The sequence below is a fragment of the Mus musculus genome, chromosome 1 (assembly GCF_000001635.26).
Source record: "Mus musculus strain C57BL/6J chromosome 1, GRCm38.p6 C57BL/6J".
Classification (NCBI taxonomy): Eukaryota; Metazoa; Chordata; class Mammalia; order Rodentia; family Muridae; genus Mus; species Mus musculus.
In genome coordinates, this window is record NC_000067.6 from 100,253,077 (window position 1) to 100,276,237 (window position 23,161).

A 23,161-nucleotide genomic window follows, 5' to 3' on the forward strand; every position below is an offset into this window, starting at 1 on the left:
TTATGTATTCTTACAAATCTGTTAGTGCTGCTTTAATGAGAGTAACATTTATCAAATATACAGCTCTGTTAAAACTCCATGTTATGTGACATGTGTGACATGACTCTGCTCATGTGTGATCACACAAAATTCTCTGTGCCTCCTAGGAGATGTAAGCAGGGGGACATGGACTGATGGTCTTGTCAATGGATTTGACCTTTGATGAAAATTATACTTGTTGACATATATCTGTAAATTAGTGACCAATTGTTTGGTGGTGTTGGATTGAACCTGGATCTCATATTACATCACTTTCAGAAGCTTGGAATGTATAATGTAAAAAAGTGTCTCTTTGTGCTGGAGGATATCTCAGTTGGTAAACTGCTTACTTTTCAAGCATGAAAACCAGAGTATGATCCCCAGAACATATGAAGGCCAGGTAGGTTATGCACTCTTTTAATCCTCATGGAGAACAGGGGTAGATAGGCAGAGTCTTAATTCTCATTGGCCAGACAGCCTATTCAAGTAGGCAAAGAAAGAATAAAGTTGTGACTAGTTAAAAAAAAAAAAAAAAAAAAAACAACCTTCTCATATACAAGCATGCAAATCCATAAACACACACATACACACACACACACAAAACCATACCTCTCCCAAAATTGTGTCCTCATATTTTATTGTTAAAAAAGTATAACAGCTTATGTACATTATAAACTTATTAGCCAAATATGTGCTGAACCCTGGTGCAATATGATACATGCCATGATACAATGTCACGTGGTACACATCCATGGATCTTAAAGTTTCTTTAGCACAATGAAGATAGAACATTGTGTTGATGATTTTATCTTACTATACTGTGGGGACATATAGGCAGAATGAAAACCGAAAAAGAAAAAAAAAAAAAAAAAAAAAAGACTGACCAGGGACAGAGTTTAAGGTAAATGTAGTTCTGATATGGGCTAAGAATAATTAATTGATTAACTAGTTAATTAATTATAATAAAGTAAGGGCATATGATTTAGCTTTAACTCTCAATTTTACACAATCAAGAATCACCTAAGAAGAGAGTCTCATTGAGGGATTGTCCGTATTGAATTAGCTTGAAGACATGTTTGTAGGGATCATGTTAGGTTAACTGGGATATAAAACTCCAGCCCACTGTGATGGGATTATTCTCTAAACAGGGGTTCCTTGCTTTAGTTAGGCTCCCTTTGCTGTGATAAACACTATAAGAAGAGGGTTTCTTTCAGCTTAAAGTTATAGTTCTTCATGAGTGAAAGTCAGAATAAGAACTCAAGCCATGAAGCTAGAGGTAGGAACCAAAAAGAGGCAGTGGATGAGTACTGCTTACTGGCTTGCTCGTATGGCTTAATCAGTCTACTTTCTACTGCCACTTAGGACAATCTTCTGAGGAGGGAACTTTCCTACAGTGAGCTGAATCTTTCCACATCAAGTATTAATACAGCAAATGCCCTATACGCCTCTTTACACTCCTGTCTAATGGGAAATTTTTCTCCATTGAGGTGCCTGTTTTAAAAATAACCCTATCTTGTGACCAAATGACAAAAAAATTCAACCAGAATAATTTATGAACTGTTTGAGTGGAAAATTCAAGCAGAGTATAAACAACTCCACTTATATACACTCAAATGTGAATTTGTTTCTTGGCGTCCTGGGATTCAGATGTGAGGTGTCTAGGGGCCTCAAGTTCCAACAAAAGTGACTTCTCTATAGTGATGGACTGTGACCTAGAATTGTGAGCTAAAATAAGCCTTTTGTTACTTGCATTACTTTCTTTGCAGGGTATTGTTTATGCAATAAAAATGAAACTGAAATATTGTACAAGGTTTTTAAGTGCCAGAGCACTGAGCTGTACAGGCTTTTGGGGCCTATATAGGAAGGAAAGGGAGAAGAATGAGAAGTGGGCCTATGTGTGAACAACTGACTCCTGCAGGGGAATATTGAGAATCAAGCAAGTGTTTGCCTTTGTGTCTTTCCAGCCATCTATGAGCAATCCTGTGAGGTATACAGACACAGAGGAAACACAGCTGGGTACTTCTATGTTGACTCTGATGGGAGCGGCCCACTGAGACCACTCCAGGTGTACTGCAATGTTACTGGTAAGAGTCATATTTTCTAAGCCTGCTCAACCTGGGTGACTGATTGTATGAGATAAAAAGGGAATTTTTGGAAAAGTGTACAGAGTGTAAAAATACCTACAGGACTAGATTCATGGGGGGAATGTTATCATGAAAAATAATTGGCCTTAGCTTAGTTCTTTTCTATTAATATCTTTTAAATTTATTTTTATTATTTATGTATTTATTTATTTTATACTCCAGATTTTTTAAAAAAATTATTAGAATTTTTTCATTTCAATTTCTTTCTTCCAATTTTTTATTAGGTATTTACTTCATTTACATTTCAAATGCTATCCCAAAAGTCCCCTATACTCTCCCCCTGCCTGCTCGCTTACCCATCCACTTCCATTTCTTGGCCCTGTTGTTTCCCCTGTACTGGGGCATATAAAGTTTACAAGACCAAGGGGCCTCTCTTCCCAATGATGGCCAACTAGGCCATCTTCTGCTACATATGGAGCTAGAGACATGAGCTCTTGGGGTACTTAGTTCATATTGTTGTTCCACCTATAGGGTTGCAGACTCCTTCAGCTCAATAGCTTAGTTATTTTCAAAACAAAAAGTAGAGAGATGTCGATGGTCATGACACTATTCTTTGAAAGAGGAGGAAGTTACAAAATGTTTTCTATAAGTCTTGGAAAAGACAGTTTCTCTATTAAAGCCCAACAACAGAATGAAATAGAGATGGAAAAATAAGCACAAAACAAGGCATCAAAGCAAGTGGAAAGTCCTGATTCACAAAGGGGAACTCCATTCACAGATGGCTCTATGGACTGTGTATCTGGCTGAGTGCTACCATCTTGAGCTTTATTTGTTCATCAGTGAAATGAGAATGAGATGACTACACACCAAGGAGTTGTGAGGGCCACAGATAATCAGTTCTGTTGGACAAGCTAGTGAGGAACCAAAAAAATCTTTTACCTCAAAATTACTAAGATATAGTTTATTCTATAGCACAACCACAGCCCAAGAACATAAATTTAGTGTTGCTTTAATGAGAGTAATATTTCAAGTATACAGATCTGTTAAAACTGCAAATTACTCATTCTGTCATGCTAAGGGTTTTATGAAGATTTTATTGTGTCCATTGTATATCAGAATACTTTTCAATATACTTGTTCCCCACCATTTGGGGGAATTACAGTAAGCAGAACCATCTCTGCTCTGAGCCTCACATGCTATATGATGGTTTTCTTAGCCTGTGGATTCATAAACATTCATAAACATGAGTTCTCTTCATCTATTTCAAGAGAAATTTTCAGATAGTCATAAGAATGTTTGGTTATGCATAGAAATTGGCAATACAGCACTGTTCAATATTCCAAGATTGCCCAGGAAAATTATTTTAAGTCAATCAGCTTTGAATAATATTCAATGTAGATGTAGTTTCTTTTACTGGAAATTGTAGTTCCCTTGAAAATCACTATCACCACCATCATCATTACCATCATCATCGAGAATATGTGTTTTCTATGGAATATCCTGAGAACATGTAACTTCTTTACAAATCAATTGCATAGGTTTAGAAATGGCATCTGAAGAGATCACAGGTTGACCAGGTACTATTAGGCATTTGGTACTATTCCTAATGACCTAAGATTAATCCCTGGACCTGATATCCTGGAAGGAGAAATCTGACTACAATATTCCCATATGTTCTCCTCTGACTTGTAAAATTCACAGTTGTTCCCATGTATGTGCCCCATCATGAGTATAATAAATGTATAAAAAATGTACTTTGATGGTTCATGTATTCTATAATACAATTCCACAGTGCCAAACATTAATGAAGGTTTTTAAACATTTAGATTTGCAAACAGTCTTAACATGATGGACTGTCATTAATTGGGAAATCCCCCCTCCCATTTCTCTCTCTCTCTCTCTCTCTCTCTCTCTCTCTCTCTCTCTCTCTCTCTCACACACACACACACACACACACACACACACACACACACATACTGGGAGAGAGATAGAGACAGACAGAGAGAGAGAGAGAGAGAGAGAGAGAGAGAGAGAGAGAAAACACAGAGAAGCTACATAATAGAAATAGATATCCAAGGAACTACTAGGCTGAGATGTTGTAAAGGACATACATCTGAAACACATAGTCTGATGGTAGAGATTTGACCTTCTGAAGTGAAAGGTCACCCTTCAGATATATGTGTGTTTGGTGTGCCCAGAATTCTTAGATAACTCTAGATCCTGCCAGTCTTGCTGGTAGTATTAACCCTCACCCACATGAAATATCAAATCTTCTAAACTAGCAGTCTTGAAACAGTGATCTGATGTTAGGTAGTGATTGTAGATCCAAGTATCCCTCACTTAATCTCACAGTTGTCCACAGGATTGAAAACTACATATCCACTCTCAACAAAGAGATAAAACAATAAAGTCTTCACCTGTTCTAAATGGCTATGCTATTTGTAAGACTCTAGGAATCTGGAGTCTATCATTCTTGAAAACAATCTATCAGGATGAAGTACATCCTGACATTTTCCTTAATCTCAAATTGTAGTCAGTTTGTGGACTTTTAAAACGTTTTTCCTAGAACTCAGTTTGTAGTCAGCTTGTGAATTTTTAAATGTTAACAGATACTTGACCATCTATTGAAATATATTTATTTTTAAACTTCACAATTTTTCTGTTGCTCAGTAGATTACATACTTATGTGCAGAGTTGTCTATGGAGAGTCATTCAAAACACACATTCCCTTCCTAGTTTGATAGAGCCAATGCCAGTTTCACATAGTAGAGCAAGAGAGTATAGTTCCATGGAACTTACAGAAAATGTTTAGGTGAATTACTAAGCCAAAAATTGTTTTCCGTTCTCAAACAATTCCTAATCCATATCCAATCTACCTTTATAGTCTTCTAATCTTACTCCCTGTCTATTATGATGCTCCATTTCTCTCTGCTTGGCAGCAGCCTCTGTTTCCATTACAATTCATCAAAGCATGCATAATGTAAAAGGTAGAGAATTGTGTTTGAATGCTCTTCAATAATTCTAGCCATGATTTTAAAGTGTGATTGAGGTAACAGGTTATCATCCCAGCTATTGATGGCAAGAAAAACTGTGTCTGCACGGTTTGGCTTCCATTGTTAGCTTTGATTCCTGAAGTTAGATTAATGGCTGTAATTTACTCATTGCATGTATACCTGTCAGTATAAGGAGAATGAAAGACATTGGAAACATAAGAATAAGACATTCACAGGCATCATTTTCTTTACACTTTGAATGTGCATACAGTGTTGAACAAATGTATTAAAGAGCAAATAAGTAGAACTTAGTTGTTAGTGTCATCGTAATGGTAATACACTTTTGTGCTGGCATCTGTCTAGTGATTTCCGAACTAAGCAATATACTTCTAACAAACACACAGACCAACACTCATATATATATATCTGTCACATAAGAAAACACATTCCTGTGAAGACATACAAATGCACAAACAGATATATAGCCATACACATGTGTCTCCACAAACACACAAAAACAAACACACAGAACAGAAGAATATGCAGTTTCCATTGTTCTCCCAAAGATGGGAACAAGAATAAAGTAGGTCAAGATTTTAGATTTCTTTTACTTAAATCATCAGTTCTTGGTCATCATTGCAAAATTACTGTTTTCCAGGTACTGAGGAGACAGCACAATCAGTAAGGTACTTGCTTTGCAACCATGAGCATATAGTTTTAATCTCTAACACACTTGTAAAAACCCAGCTCTTCTGGCACATAGCACTGGGGAGATACACTTGGATGAATCCTAGACCTTACTAACCAACTCTGGCATCTAAACATCAAAAGCATATGCACATATGTACTTATATTTTCTCCCCGCCCCAAAGTACTATGGCCAAAAATTGTCATTTGAATTGAGACTATATACTTAATATCTACTATATATTTACTTGGAGAAGCATGCATCATTGAAGGAGCTAGAATTGTTTATATAACAACATTACTGATTAGTAGAAACAAGATAGCCATTATAGCTATCTAAGATGGAAGCACTGGCACTATGAGACGTGTTTTATGCCACAGAAGACCTAGAACAAGTTGCATTATATTTTCTTCATTTATATGGTTTTGGCCATTGCTCTAACCATGTGATGATGAGGCACTGGGAATATAGAAATGATTTTGATATTGGGGGCTGTGGATGGGCTAGTCTGCAATGTTGGGGCTATGCAAGCTTAGAAAATGAGTGTTGATACCCAGAATTCACATAGAAACCAGCATAAATGTACAAGTGTCTAATCCCAGTTCTGGGGGAATAGATAAAAGCAGATCCCTGGAGCTCATTGCCTTACCAACGTAACTGATAATTAAACCTAGATGCACAGAGAGTTATATCTGATGAATCAAAATGAAATACTTATTATTGAGGAAAGAATCCCTGTCTGCCTGTTGCTACCACACATACATACACACATGTGCATATGCTGCCATGTGTATACACATGGTGTATAAACATAGTGGATGAGGAGAATTTTCACATCTTCACACTGATGCCCTTCTAATATGGCTAGTCATTGTTAGAAGCTTGAAATTTACTTTGGGAAATCTGGAAAAGGAAGAAATGCCATAGCGAAGTCCATGATTTTTAAAGAACCATTCCTTCTTTGGGTGAAGTTGGAGTCAAGGTGAAGAGAACTAACTATTTAGGCATTCTTACTACAAAGACAAAACATGACAACTTAATTCTGGGAATGTTGGAGACTGTACTATAGTTAGTTCTTCCTCTGTCTCTGTTTTTGTCTGTGTCTGTGGAAGGGATGGCAATTTTTCATCATGTATGTTTTACTTCTGTGTATGTAAGAGTATGAGGAGTAAAAGTCAGAGAAAAATCTTCAGCAGTAAAATTTCTCCTTTTATTACGTGCACCCCAGAAATTAAACTTGAAATCCAACACTTTTTCCCATGGTGCTATTTCTCTGTCCTCTTGCAATACTATTTTAATAAAAAAATTTAAGCAGTGTTATTTGAACAGAGTGGGGCTCTCCAAGAAAGAACAGGACATATCCAGATATGAGTATGGACTTATAATGAACAGTAAATATTGAGTGCCTTACCATTGGCCTTATATATTATTTTGCTAGCTCTCAGGGTACATCTGACAGAAGTGTTAAAAGACCTTACACAGTGTCCTTTCTTCCGAGAAGTAAAATTTTAGGGTAGCTATAGATGTGTCTTTGAGAAGGATATAATTAGTAAAGCTAATATCTGGAGCCATTTGGGTTACATAAAGTGTTTCTGTTGAAAGCTTTGGAAAATTGAAGCTTTTCAGCAGAAAGAGAGAAAGGCAATTATCCACTATATTCTAGTCCTGGCTTGTTCAAAAATCAACCAGACTCCCAGGTGAGGTTCTCTTTGTCAATCTCATGGCTTTTTCATTTTTCTCTGACTTTATATCTTGCCTCAATTTCCCCACTATATCTACAATCCCTAAAAGTAGGACCAGTGTCCTCATTAACAGTGGATTTGGCTCATCTTTGGAGAACTTTGGTTTCCTGGTAGAGATTCACTGTGGTTCACTTGAAAATTAATTACTTGGAATAATACTAGTGTTTTTGCTCCTTTATATCTTAGCAACTTCTATTGTGGCTAACATTTCAGAAGGACAGTTTGCTTTCAGTAATGAAGGATTTTCCAAAGAACTCCAAGACATCCATCCTCCAGTTACAAGATTCAACTTCATATCTTTATTATAACTTTATTTTCATCATTCTGTTACAAACTGTGGGCTACATGGTGCTTCTACAATGCTTGTCTATCAAGCTAAGGCCTGGAGTGGATCCTGAATCTCTATATGCAGAGGCCTCTGCTTTGAATTAGTCTCTCAGTGCTAGCAGATGGCATAATCTTCTGCTAAATTGATCCATTAAACAAAACATCTAAGTCATAAAGCTGTGTCATTACACTGAAATTAAAACATTCTCACCTTCAAAAGGCTAAGAATTTTAACAGTCACTTAGAGGAATTCCTTTCACCCTTCCATTTAGCATGGCCAGTTGAGTCCAACTACACTGGAGCAGAGGAATGAGGTGAGGAATCCTGAGTCCTGGTGATTATCAGGCTTTGGACTGTCATGCTTCTCTGTATTTACCCACACATTTTTCAAATTCTTTATTAATCTCTTACTTATTTATCTATTTGTCAACTCTCTTATTTATTTCCTTCCTTGTATATTTCAGATATGCTCCTTTATTGATGCATTATTCATTTATGTAGAAGTTAATTCATTCAAATTACATTCTAATGTTGATTGGGCTTAGTACCAAAGTTCAAGCAGTGAATAAATCTGTTTTTGTCATTTAAAACTCATAAATATATTAAATATTTAAATTAAATTAACTTTTCAAAAAGTCTACTTATTGTGTGTGTTTGTTTGTCCATCAGTCTATCTTTGAATGTTTGTTTGTGTCTGTGTGTCTGTGTGCATTTGTCTTCATGTGGAGGCCAAAACAATGGTGAGTGTCGTTCCTTTGGTGCCATCTACCTTTGTTTTGAATAATTAAACCACATTTCTCATTGGCCTGGTGCTCACTTATTCAGCTGGCCTCACTGGCCATAAGCTCTTGGAGTAGTCTTGTCTGTTTCAACTCAGCACTAGCATGCTTGACTTTTCTTACCTGTTTCTACTGATGGAACTCTGATCTTTATACTCACCAAGAAAACACTTTACCAACAGAGCTTTCTCCAAACCTCAGATTGTTTTGTGAATCTCTCAATAAATTATGTATTTGTTAATTTTTATTTACTTGCTTCCTCATTTGTTTATATGAGTTGAGGTTTTTTTAATGCATTATTCCTTTAGTCAATTATGCAAAAGTTAATTCACACAAATTATATTCTAATATTGACTGAGTTGAATACCAAAATCACAAAGTGAATATATCTATTCTTATCCTCAAAATAATTTTTTTGAGAGCAGACAGTGCAGTAGACAGATATTTTAAATTCAGTGTGGAAAATTGGGAAGCCATTGATGGAACAGAAACAGAAGAAAGGGAATGAAAAGAATTGTACCAGGGAACCAAGAACTATGGTCATTCAGGGTATTTTTGATTAGTTGCCTTTTGAGCTAAATTTTGTGCATATGTCTGTTGGATTTTATACCTATGTGCTATATTCCTGTGTGGTGTATAGATACACAAGTATGTGAGCATGTGTCAGCAGAAGTATGCGAAGGGGTCACCAAAACACAACAGATGCTAGAGGGCCTCTCTTGAACTTGGAAATAAATTGATGATTAGAAAGTCTCTAAATCCCCCTGACTCTATGCATCACAAAGGTTATAAGCACAAGTGGCTATGTCTAGCTTTTTATGTGGTTAATGGGTATTTAAAGTCAGGTTCTCAGCTTGGCCAACAGATACTATTTGCCCACTGAATCATGTCTCCAGTCCCTGAGCTGACTGTGTAGTAGAATTAGCTATTAGTTACAGCACACTAATTAGCCTGAGGTTCAGTATTCTGCATTTCACAAAGGAAGTGGCACTGTTTCACACCGCCTGTATGAAGAAGATGCATTGTCTCTGTTTTACTGAGGAAAGTACAGAAACTAAGGTGCTAAACATCTTGCCTCTAGTTGAACATAACCCTGAAATTGTGAGGTTGTGACTGTGATGACTAAGGGCTCAGTTTCACAGTGAGTCTGATGTACAGAGTGGTCATGTGCCCTATCATGCAAAATTCAACTTGTACTATTCCTTCTATTGCTCACCAGACCTTCAGAAAGGACTGCACATAGCAGAGGTCTCCAGTAAATTACTCACCACTGCTTTCCTCTTCTGTAAGATGGATGTGATTAATTTCTGAGGAATGAAAGAAAAGACTATAAAGCTGAGGTTCTTAATGTACAATTATCTATAAAGCATAAGCTTAGAGGGGAGTTTAAAATGTCATTCTCTAGCTCTGTTCCTGGTACTGTTTATTCAATACGTGTGAAGGTAAGTCAGAAACATTATGTTCATTGTGCTATAATGCTTAATGTTGTCAACTTGTCAATCTATAATCATCTAAGAGAAAAAACATTGTGCATATCACTGTGAGATTTTCTAGATTGCTTTACCTAAGGTGTGCAGACTTATGCTAAAGTGGAGGTGACATTTGATGTGCAGCAGTCCAAAAAGTAGCAAAAGGACTGAGAATAATTCAGCATTTTTCACTTCTGCTTCTTGACATGGGTGTGAAGAAATTAGCTTTCTCAAGTTTCTGCTCTCATGAATTTCTTGCTCTCATGAATTCTGTGCCATGAGAGATTGCACCATTGAGCTCTGCACCAAAATAAAGCCTAGCTTCTTTAAGTTGCTTTTCATATTTTTCATATAAAAATGAAGAGAGTAACTTCTACATATAAGTATAGGCATTGGCACAGATTTCTTTGAAGCAATCTCCCTAGTCCTTGAGCAAATACTAAAGCCCCAACTTTATTCATCCTTCCACAGCTAGGGAGCCCTTTCTTAAGATGAGTACAAGACTGTCTTGTCTGGAACTGTATAAAGTTTTCTGTGCAGATAAATGGAGTGTCCCTGGATCTAGGAACAGGAGAATCAACAAAGAGCAATCAACATTTTGCTTTGTGTCCTGTTTACTGCTAGCATCTATGCAAAAGACCCATGTGCAACACAAAAATAATGTAATTTGGTCATGAATGCAGTTTTATTCAGTCACTTATATTTACTTCATATACATATATTGATGTTTTCTGCCTATGGAATCCTGCCTGTGTACTCAACATTCTCATGGGTATGTAAAAGAGTCATCTTACTTCAATGTATGTATGTATGTATGCACAAGTTAAGTAAAACTAAATGACAGGGTGGATTGGATGCCCCAGATTTATCATATGGGGTTCTCTAAAACTTCCTCCAAAGTGTCAAAGGGCTAAAGCATCAAAGTACAAAATGAATGCAGAGGTAGGAATGTTTGAGAAAAGTTTCATGATTCCAATTCTTACCCACTTGTCCATGACTACTAATGTGCCATAATCTCTGTAGGGAAGGCTAGCCATGGCTGGTTTCCTGCTTGGGATAACTCATACCTGCTTCTAAAATGCAGCTAAGTAGTGAAATATAAACCCAAGCACAGGAACTTCATGGCTTGTAAATATGGTACCCAAGATTGTGACTATTATCATTGCTGCCATCAAGATCAAGATCAATATGTTTAGTACATGACGAAAGCTATTTGATTATCATCTTGTCATAACTTAGAATCTTGGGGACAATTTTCTGGTCACTTCTGTGAAGAAGTTTCCATTTTGTATTGAATTATGTAAGAAAACCTAACCTAAGTATGTGTGACACCATTACCTGAGCTGGGAACTTGGACTGAATACAAAGAGTCAATAGCACTGAGCAGCATGCCTCTTTTTCTGCTTTCTGATTGTATATGGAGTGTGACCAACTGCCCCAAGCTCCTGTCTTCATGAATTTCCTGACAGGATGGCAGACAGTTGAATAAGGTTCATTATGCCATGTAGATGCCAAGCCACACAACCAGAGGTTTGATAGCCTACATGGACCACAATTTGACCTGAAATATACCAAGTTTTTTAGTACTCAGGTTTGTGTTAAGAACATATGATAAGTTACTATCTCTGATACCAGGGGTAGATAGCTGACTTGAATAAGGATTACATAGAAGTAGATATCAATTCCTTCTAGGACTTTGATGATGGAGAAGAACACACATCCAGTTGGAGTCTCAGCACTATGCTCATTGCCAAGTCCTACTAGACAGCCTCTTTGAAAAAAAAAATTGGAAGACTGGTGTCTCTGAGCAAACAAAGAGAAACAAAGATTAAATCCCACCTTGGGATGAGTTGAGTCATGATGTCCTGTCTGAAGATGCTTGGTTTGCTCAGGGATTATGAACATATTTCCTGTTAAGAAGAGAAAAATAACATGTCCAGGGTCAAAAGTACCTCATAGAATGTTTGCTTGTTCTTGCTCAGTTTTGCTCTGAGCCTTAGAATCCAGGGTGACATGAACAATCAAAGTCAGTTCACCCATCTCAAGGAATGAAAAGAGCCCAATTTTACTGGCAGCTTGTGACTTCTTCTGTGAAAGGAAAAGGAGAGAAACACTTCAGCAGAGGACATTTCTTCCGTTGCTTTTTCCTTCTATGGATTATTTTTGTGTTTGTTACTGCCACAAAATACCTGAGCTCAAATACTTGTAAAGAAGTTTATTTAGCTCACTGGTTGGGTTGTTGAAATTTTGTTTTCTTGTTTTTCCGTAGTGTGAGAGGTATCAATGAATTGATGCCTGTGGAACATAGAACACAATGTGCAAAAGAGAAAGCAAGAAGGTTTGTCAATGAAGCAAGGTTTCCTTTGTAGCTTCCTGTAGTCATTTTAGTCCTGTGAGAGCAAGATTCTATGGGAGATTACAATTAGTCTACCTCAAACCAAATTGTATCTCTTAAGTTCACAAACTTCTAAAACATCATCTCACTCTTGGTATATCACAGAAGGAAAACAAGTCTACAGCCATGAATCTTTTGGGGTCAGATCATATCTAATGACAAGCATGACCCCTTGATACAGAAGCCCCAGCCTACCATGCATTCTTAACATGCAAGTGCTTCTCTCTCTGTCTATCTACCTGGCTATAGATGTTGACTATTTCTGCTATAATTAGAGTTTAAATGTCCTGCACATGTTTATATATTTGAATACTTAGTGCTGTTTGGGGAAGCTCTGGAACCTCAAGAAGTAAAATGTTTCTTATGGTTACTGGGGAGAAAGTCTTAAAGGTTGTAGTCCAGCCTTCTTCTAGTCATTTCTTTCTGCTTTTTGATTACTGTTGTTATATAGTCTGATGATTTCACTGCCATGCCTTCTCTACCATTGCAGAACAAAATCATGAGCCACATAAACTTCTTCTGCCTTATCCAGCATCATTCATGTCCTTTGTCTCACAGACAAGAAAATGAATTAAACACAGAAAATTGAGGCATTTCCAAGCTGTGAGAGCTCTGTAACACTTGCCTTTCTTGTGTTTTATATGCCTTTGCTCTAAAGAATTTCCCTCAGCTGCACTTTTGTCCTAAGCAATTATTTTTTAGCTCTTATGAAGTGCTTTAACCAGGAATATATTTATGATCCTTTGATTACATCATGAAAATAAGAGACTTCTCCTAACTCCAAGTGAATGTTTTTTTTTTCATTTCTTTTTGTAATTAGGTATTTATTTCATTTACATTTCCAATGCTATCCCAAGAGTCCCCCACACGCTCCCCCACCCACTCCCCCATGCCCCACTCCCACTACTTGGCCCTGGCGTTCCCCTGTACTGAGAAATACATATAAAGTTTGCATGACCAATGGGCCTCTCTTTCCACTGATGGCCGATTAGACCATCTTCTGATATATGTACAGCTAGAGACACGAGCTCTGAGGGTTACTGGTTAGTTAGTTCATATTGTTGTTCCACCTATAGGGTTGCTGATCCCTTTAGCTCCTTGGTTACTTTCTCTAGCTCCTCCATTGGGGGCCCTGTGATCCATCCAATAGCTAACTGTGAGCATCCACTTCTGTGTTTGCTAGGCCCCAGCAACCGTGGGTTGGTTTGAATCTAACCTGACATTTTCTAGCTTTGTCATATTGCTTGAATTACATGATTTCATTTTCCTCTTTGAAAATGTTTTCCTCTGTTATTAAGAATAATACCTGTTTATAATTTTAATATGAAGATTATATAGTATAATCACTGAAAACCACAGGAAAAATGACTGGCATTGTGCATCAAATATTCAGCCCCTGTTTTTTTTCATATTCTTGTTCAAAACTTAAGCAGTACTCCTGTTTTAAATTTAATTTTCAAATTTCTCAGTTCCTAACTTCCTTCCTTCCTTTCTCTCTCTCTCTCTCTCTGCATGTGTATGTGTGTTTTACTTGTCTCTTTCTTTCTGTCTATGTCCCTTGCTGTATGTATAGTATGTGATATATATACCACACATCTCATATATATATATATATATATATGATATGTGTATGTATAATATGTAGCTAAGAGGTAAGTATGTAAGTATATTTCATGAACAATTGTTCAATGTGTCTGTGCAAGCATATATGGGTGAACATATATGTATGAATAAACACATATAATTCAAAAGTCAACATTAAGAGCATTCCTGGATCACCCCACCTTAGTTTATGAGATAGATGCCCAAGAGAATCCAAAGCTGGTCACTTCCCCTTAGTTGGTTGCCCACTGAGCTCCAAATTGTTCTGTAACTGCCTCTCAGTATTGATTCAGGAGCCAAACTCAGATCCTTGAACTTATAAAAGAAGCATTTTACTAAGAGAACAATCTCTATATACCCTATTTGTTTATTCTTCTTTTGTCTGAATTGTCTTTAGTTGTAACACAAATTTGGGAGGAAATGAAAGAGAAGAAAGACTAATTTTGTCTCTCAGGTACAGAGCTGTCAATCACGCATGGTGGTGAGTCTGCTTGTAGTAGTGCAGCCTGGTAGTCACACCCAAGAATGGAATGTACAGCTATTTAATTTTCTACTTCACTTATATCGCATCTAAAACCCCAACCAGAGAGACTTTGGCCTTGCATTCCAGGCCAGTGTCCCCTTCTTAATTATCTAGGGTCTTCACAAACAATTAAGATTAAAATAAAAATTAACCTTCAAAGTTGGCTTCCATGACAGACTTTTGTAGAGAGCATCTAGTAATTATACAAATTTCCCATGCAGCAGTTTTGATTCTTTATTCACTGTTAGGACAGTGGCAAGTAAACCTCTTGTCTAACCTTGAAACTTCCTCTTAGCAGAAACATGGTGTCAAGCTGTTTCAGTCTGAGGATGCTCAGCTCTATTGTTTGGCTGAGTTAGTGTGCCAGATCTCAACTGGGTGGATGATCTATCCTGATTCAAAAACATCAGGTATTTCCTGCAGACACATGGCAAAAGTGCCAGTTCCCTAGCATGTCCTTGAATTTTGTAAACATATAAGAAGTTATTTACATATATGTAAATGTTATACATTTACAAAACATTTCTCCCTCCTCTGTCTCTCTTTCCCTCCGTCTTTCTCTCTTTTATGTATTTCTCTCTCTTTCTGTACATCTGTATATCTTCCTCTGTCTCTCTACCACTCCTCTTCCCTGTCTATGGTAAATAAACAAAAAAACAAAACATCATGACAAGGACTTTTACCTGATAACCCATCTCACTGACACTAATACTTGTTTCAATGTTATTTATATACAGCTACTAATATCCTTTCATTCAGTTACTGTGTTAAGTTTGCATGCCCCTTGGAGCATCTTGCTGATTTCTACAGCAATGAATTGATCAAAGGTTGTTCTGTCACAAATCCTTGACAAAACTCAGTTAAGGAAGGGTTGATTTGGGCTTACAGTTGAAGGATCCATCGTGGCAGGAGTATAAGATGGTTATGTACATTGCCAAGAAACAGAGACTGATGAAAGCCAGTTTGCAGTTGACCATTTGTCTTTGTATGAAGTCTGAAACAACAGTATATAACATAGGCCAGTCACACTGAAGCCTTTCTTTGTCATTTAACACAGTCCAGAAACCTCCTCTCTGACATGCACAGAGTCTTGTCTACTAGATCCTGAAAATATTAGCCATAACAAGTTTACTGAACTTGTAATGCAAAACACAAACCATTAAAATCCTCCTGATTTTTTGTCTTTTTTAAATTAGGTATTTATTTCATTTACATTTCCAATGCCATCCCAAAAGTCCCCCACATGCTCCCCCACCCACCCACTCCCACTTCTTAGCCCTGGCATTCCCCTGTACTGAGGCAGATAAAGTTTTCATGACCAATGGGCCTCTCTTTCCACTGATGGCCACCTAGGCCATCTTCTGATACATATGCAGCTAGAGAAACGAGCTCTGAGGGGTACTGGGTAGTTCATATTGTTGTTCCACCTATAGGATTGTAGTTCCCTTTAGCTCCTTGGTTACTTTCTCTAGATCCTCCATTGGGGGCCCTGTGATCCATCCTATAGCTGACTATGAGCATCCACTTCTGTGTTTGCTAGGCCCCGGCATAGTCTCACAAGAGACAGCTATATCTGGGTCCTTTCAGCAAAATCTTGCTAGTGTATGCAATGGTGTCAGCATTTGGAAGCTGATTATGGGATGGGTCCCTGGATATGGCAGTCTCTAGATGGTCCATCCTTTCGCCTCAGCTCCAAACTGTTTTTTTGTTTCTACCCTCTGTGTCTCTCTTCTGTGAGACTTGCTCCATGGCATTAAAATACTTTCTCATTTACTCCATTGTTCAACACACAACAAACAGGCTCAGAATCATATCTATAGTATCAGAGCTGATGTCAGAGTTTAAGACTTCCTTGAGCATCATTTAGCTTTCATCCTTAGATTGTAATCTGCTAAGAGTTCATAGTCAGACAAAACAATGTCATCAGGAATTACTTATTATTACTTACTATTTTTCATTTAGTTCTGTGGTTATTTTTAACATCTTAATGTTGATGTAGGAGTTTTACTTGATTAATATTCAGTAGCAAAACTTATACTTCCTTCATTCTTTTGATTTCATTTCTGTAAGAAGTTACAATATTTTAATGTTAAACATTATGGGATGGAAATAGCCACAGTCAGGGTACTTATTCCAGTCTTAACCAATCACCTCTATTGTATCACATCCCTAACAGCTTCTCCTGTCATCCACAAGTCATAATTATATGTGAAAAGTTATCCATGCTTTTTTTAAACTCCCTTTTAAAAGATTTATTTATTTTATGTATATGGAGTATTCTATCTGCATGCACACCTGTGTGCCAGAAGATGGCATCACAACTCATTATAGATGATTGTAACCCACCTCATGTTTGCTGGGTATTGAACTCAAGACCTCTGAAAAAGAGCATCTCTTAACTGTTAAGCTATCTCTGTAGCCCCCGTTTTGAAATGGAGAAAGCCACTGAAAAGCTGCCACCACTGTCCTTTGTGCCATTGAGGGTGTAAAGTCAGCACAGAGGTAGACAAAATCTGTAATATTTCCAGAATACTTTGGAGGCCTAAACAGGTCTCTTCAGGTTTTATTAGCATTTTCATAAGCTAATTGTGTCGACAATATACCTGCCATTTTTTCTAGGGATTTTGTGTGTGTGCGTGTGTGTGTGTGTGTGTGTGTGTGTGTGACTGCATCCATTATATGTGCCACGAAGTCAGTGTAAGGTTCTTCTCTGCCTTGTCGGATGTTTGCCTAAGCCGAGGTTTTTGACTCATAGGAGGATAACTTATTCTAGGCAGTAATAGTAAGGCTTGAGACAGCTATCAAATTTTGTTTTGATATTCTTAATTATTATATAGGGTGAAAAAATGACCTTATTCCAGCCAATGTCTCATATGTAGCCTCCTTATTTTCTTCTTGTTTGAAGGATAATTCTTTTCTGACCTCCTCAGACTCCATTTTTCACAACAGAAATTGTCCGCCTGATTTTTCTACATGCTGCCAGTCCTGTGGCATCAACCAATATGTGGCCATGCTATCCAGCAAGTATATTACATAAGGAGATACAGGTCCATATTTTGATATAGATTTCATAACTTCCTTCAGTAATTTACAGGGAACTGCTTCTCATATTGGTTCACCATCTTTCTCAGCAGTAAATTGACTGGAAAACAGCAACAGAAGATCGCTCCATTGGGTAGCCTCTTGGACTGCATCTCCCAGCCTTGTATGAAACTGTTTTTTATGTTACATTTTCTTTCTAAACTTAATTCACCAAGTAGTGCTTGTCAAGCAAGGTGGCTAATCCTAATTATGATACTGAGCAGCCTCCTCTTCCAAAGTGAAAGCATCCTGTGATGGACTGGCACTTCTGATTCACTTTCAGGAATAGCAAGATTTGCCTGTAAAATCTTTAGCATGGAGTGTGGTGGGTGGAAGCTAAGCTGATGTGGGCAGTCTTAGTAAAGGTATAGTTTTTCCCAAACTAATCATATCAGAGAATGTTGACTTTACTGAAGCTGATTTGACAGAGGTTGCACTAGAATGAGTTAGATCATCAATTGTTTCTGTTTTGGAGGTTTGCTTAATCCTAATCCATAAGAAAAGACCATGCTCAGGCATTTCATCACCTTCATGGATCTCCACACACTTGCAAAGTTCTTTATGGACATTACACTATGTTTGAGGGCTCAGTGACCTTTCTTCAGGTAACCATGAAATTTCTGTGTTAAGTCAAAGAAATCTTGCAAGAGACTTGTATGGATTTTGACAACTTTCTTATCAATAGCTTGTTTCAAAGCCTTAAGTTACATTTCTTTGTTTTTTGAATTTGCTTGATCCATTTTTTCTTAGTCATTTTTTATTGGATATTTTATTTATTTACATTTCAGGTGAACCAGATAATCAACTTCAGCAAAGTAGCTGGATATAAAATTAACTCATACAAATCAGTAGCCTTCTTCTACTCAAAGGATAAACAGGCTTAATTGCCTTCCTCCTCCACCTTGGCTCTTTTGTTTTGTCCTTTCTGTCCACCTGATAACACTGTGTCTCCTTTCTCATTCTTACTTCCCTCTTCCTTCGACTTCTCCCCTTTTTGCTTAGTCAAGTCAGGGTACAATTTGTTTTTTTTTTCCACTCTCTTTGCCAAACGCTCTAATTCCTCTTCTGTTTCGCTTTCTGAGCTGCTCGACGATGTCTCCTTCTCAGATTGTAACGACCTCTCCTATTTTAACTGCTCCAGAACTTGCTGGCTAGCTTCTAGTGCCCCGCAACAGCATTCATCATCCAAACAGCTCCTTACTATCCTGCACACTGCCTTCATGTCTCCCTTCAAGATCCCCTGCTCCCAGGCAACATCTAAGTCCCTACCTAGCTTCTCCCTGCAAGCGACTGTGAGGTTGCCTGAGATGGCGAACCAAGGTGCGACGTTATGGTGAGCTTCCCGATAAGAAACTTTTCTATGGTTTTTCTTTGAATTTTTAAACCTTTAGACTTAAGGAGCTCCTGAAGAGCTAAAGAAATCAGATGCAATGAGTATGCTCCCATGATTTCACTTTTACTTTGTGCCTGCTTCCTGGCAACTTTATATTCGCCTCTGTTTTATCCGTGGTCCTTCCCTATTCAATTTTACTTTGTGCCTTCTTCCTGGCAACTTTATATTCACCTCTATTTTATCCAAGGTCCTTCCCAAAACTCCTGGTGTCGTAAGTTTCAGTTACCATGAACTTACCCTGCTGGTAAACACTGACTGCTGAAAGTTCTGAACTCATTAGTGGGGGAGTAGGTTCTTCATACGGGCGACCACTTGTCGAATCCATTCTCCACCAGCAAGAATGACACGATCACCAGTTCTTCTAACAGCAGTTTATCCAGCAAGCTTCAGTCTTCATCTCTCTCCCTCTTCATCTCTCTCCCCCTCGAACTCCCGGTCTCTCACTCTTATATACTCTCAGACCCCATCCACTCACGGCAGGTCACATCACCTCACCAGGCATGGCTTCAGCCAATCAGGGCAGCAGGAGCATGTCTCCAGTAAATATGAACTTGTTTACACTGCCAGCATCATGGTGCACCTGCACAGTTCTCATGATGGTTGTGGCTTATTTTCAGGTGTATGAGGAAGTCAGGTGCAAGTCATAAGACTTAGCAGCAGTCCCGGGCACCATCTTGGAACTGCTGCCACACCCTCTCCTCACAGTATCAGAGCAAAAGGCATCACAATGGGAACATCTAAGATTTCTTATCTCAAAACATCTGCCTGCAGATGTCTGGAAGCTCACTTAGAGTGGTGGAAATCTACTGAAGCTTCATAGCACACCCATGTCACTCACCTTATCCAATAAGGCCATACCTTATAATCCACCCCAAGGTATTTTGCCAACTGAGACCAAGTATCAAAATATATGCAACTAAAGGTCCTAAACTACCACTACAACCTTTTCTTCAAATGTGGTCAAGGTTTTAGAAAAGTTGCAGAATACATTTTATCATGTGTTTGTACTTAGACTTGCAATAATTAAGCATACTTTTGCATACAAGGCATGATATTTTGCAGATCCTAGAAAGCATTCAGCCATGTTGGAAAGGAATTGAATGTTCTTGTGGTCCACTTAATACTAGATGGTAATATCTGTGAATAATGCTTCAGAACTTTATCAAACATAGTTGGCTCATTGGTGTAGATCTAGACACAAACAACCTTTCTCATACCAGGTCGTTGGGATGAATGGTATTTTATATTTTATGTAGATGAATATTTTAATGATTTTTAACTATATATTTGTTTTTTTATTTTTGCTTTTATGTACGAGGACATGTTGTGTGTGTGTGTGTGTGTGTGTGTGTGTGTGTGTGTGTTCAATCTGTATGCACACATGTGGAAGTTATAGGATAAATTTAGGTGCTATTCTTCCATCCTCTATTTTCTTTTTCTTTGAAGTTACACATGAACATGGAACTCACCACAAGTGCTATGTTGACAGGCCAGGATATAATACTCAGATTGTATGCTTACATACTATAGTTTCATCCTTGATAATAATGAGCTCATTTACAGATGCTTATTGTGTTATCATTATCTATTATGTAGGTATTCTTTTCAACCTGATACTTAATTGTTCTCTAAGAAATTACCTCTAATAGTGGGTTTATAGTCAACTTTCACAGGTATCTTATCCTTGTCAAAATTTCCTATGCAATATAGTATGGCAACAATTTACATATATTATTTATCTCTTAGTATATATCAAATAATATTAGGATAGGTTAAAGTTTAAAGTGACTGTATAAAATACATCAAATGCCATTTTATTTGAGAAAGTTGAGTATCAGTATACTTTGACATACTTTAGAAAGTCTTCTTTCAGTCTTCTTATGGGTAAGGAAGAAGACTCTATTGTCAATCTTTAAAGCTAATGGACATTAAGTGCACAGTATAAAGCATGTAGAATAAAGATTCATAAGCATTAACCCAATGCCTATTTGCCTCTTGTTAGCCTGAGGTAGAACCTTACAAGAAAAGAAAAGTCTCTGGTCCTTCTATAAGGTCTAGAATGCGTTTGTACCATTGTCTGTCTGGAGTACGCAGGTGGAGACTGCTTTGTCCTTTGAGTGACTCATGTTTATGTACTCTTGCTTGAGCTTTACTTCTAACTTCTCCTGATTTGCATTTTTATTTGTGCAGAGGACAAGATCTGGATGACGGTTCAACACAACAACACAGAGTTGACTTGGATACAGGGTTCCAACACTGAGAAACCCTATGTCATGAACTTAAATTATGGTGGGAGTATGGAGCAGCTGGAGGCTCTGATTGATGGCTCAGAGCACTGTGAACAGGAGGTAACATACTACTGTAGGAGATCACACCTGCTTAACACACCAGGTAAGGTCCTGCCCTTCTTTATGGTACCACAAAATCCACAAGCCAATAATTTGCTATAGTTTTTCTGTCACAAGCTAGAGTCATTGGAGAAGTGGGAACCTCAATTTAAAAGATGTCTTCAAATATTAATTTTCTCCAAGACTGATGTGGAGTGCTCAGACAATTATATGTGGTACTATCTCTGGGTAGGTAGTCTTGAGGTGTATTTAAAAAAACAATTTAAATAAACTTGGAAAAGCCTGAAGGAGCAAGCCAATAATTAGTGTTCCTCCATGGCCTCTGCTTCAGTTCCTGCTTCCAGAGTCATGCTTATGCAAATTATAAGCTTTCCTTCCCAAGTTTTGTTTAGTCATGGTATTTTATCACAGCAATTGAAACTCTAAGACATTAAAAGAAATGTGTATTTGATAAGAAGTGGGTCACAATGCTCTTTCTCACTCTGCTTTGAAGAGAGATATGACCCAAAGAAGGCCATGAATCTTGAGTTTGACATTCAGGCACTATCTGTGGAGTCTATACTTCTCTCTATTTCTTCAGAAAGACACCATGACAATACCCATCCTCAACAATTAAAAATAAAAATATAAATAGCCTTTGAAGATAGAACATTTGAGCTAGACACGTAAAGTGTGGTAGTTAAAAGCTGGGGGGAAAGGAAAGATGGCATAAAGGATCCCAGTATATCCATACAAACAAGAGGAATGAGTTATGTCTAGAACAAAAGATATCTAAGGATAGAATACCATGAAAGAAACCAAACAAAATAATCATATGCTACTCTGAGTTCACAAAATATATTTTGCTGAAAGTATAGCAACTTCAATTGATATGACTCTAAAAATAAATTGCCATTTTTAATGAATTAATTTTTTATTAAGATGAAAGATCTTATGTAGTGTACATTTGGTTTGAAATTACTATGTAGCTGGGAATAACCTTAAACCTCGGATTATATTGTCTCTACCTCTGAAGTGCTGAGAGTACAGTTGTTTTCCACATTTTTTGGTTTAATTTCTCTGTGGTGATAGGCATCAAACTCAGAACTCTGTTGCATGTCTAAAAAGCACAATACCTATTTAGCTAATAGATAACTGCCAAATACCAGCTTCAGCTTGGAGAGGGGTTCTGAGGAAATGGTGTGTGGGAGTGGCAAAAACAAATGACTCAAGTCAAATTGAGGGTCCAAGCTGGTGACTTATATTCTACTGAGAGGGCTTTCCAGATTGTTCTCTCTGTTTTCTGTTTTGCTATAGATAGCTTTTTCTTGCTATTATAAAAGCTCTCTGGTTGAGACAGCTAGGTTTCTTCTAGAGAAAGTTCTCCCTGCTAGTAAAAATTCTGAATGCTCTCTGGATTTCCAACCAAAGTGGAAAAAACTGCTATAAAAAGAATTCTGTGGATCTTCCAGCCAAGGCCAAAACCCTGTGAGAAAAATTTTAAAAGTAATTCTTGGATTTTCGAACCAATTCAGAAAGTTCAATATATATATATATATATATATATATATATATAAAGATTAGGAATAAAAAAAATTTTAAAAGAGCTCTGTTTACTCCTAAGACAGGTTCTCTGAATAGCTACAAATAAATATTCAAAAAAAGGTGAGTCAGCTCTCTAAGTAATTCTTGGGATTTCTGACAGTTTTGTCACAAATCCTGTTATAAAAAATTCTTAAA

The 23,161-nt window shown here is 37.4% G+C and overlaps 1 protein-coding gene across 3 annotated transcripts in view; it reads left to right on the forward strand.

Annotated features, from left to right (window-relative positions):
* Cntnap5b (contactin associated protein-like 5B) overlaps positions 1–23,161 on the forward strand; it is a 718,354-nt gene that overhangs the window by 480,831 nt on the left and 214,362 nt on the right. For 2 of the 3 annotated variants that reach the window (XM_006529594.4, NM_172851.3), the window contains exons 12-13: positions 1,983–2,102; positions 21,285–21,485. In XM_006529594.4, coding sequence (XP_006529657.1) covers positions 1,983–2,102; positions 21,285–21,485 — 321 coding nt within the window. Of the gene's footprint in view, positions 1–1,982; positions 2,103–5,747; positions 5,782–21,284; positions 21,486–23,161 lie in introns of those variants that run through there. The other variant, XM_011248005.2, reaches the window with a different exon arrangement.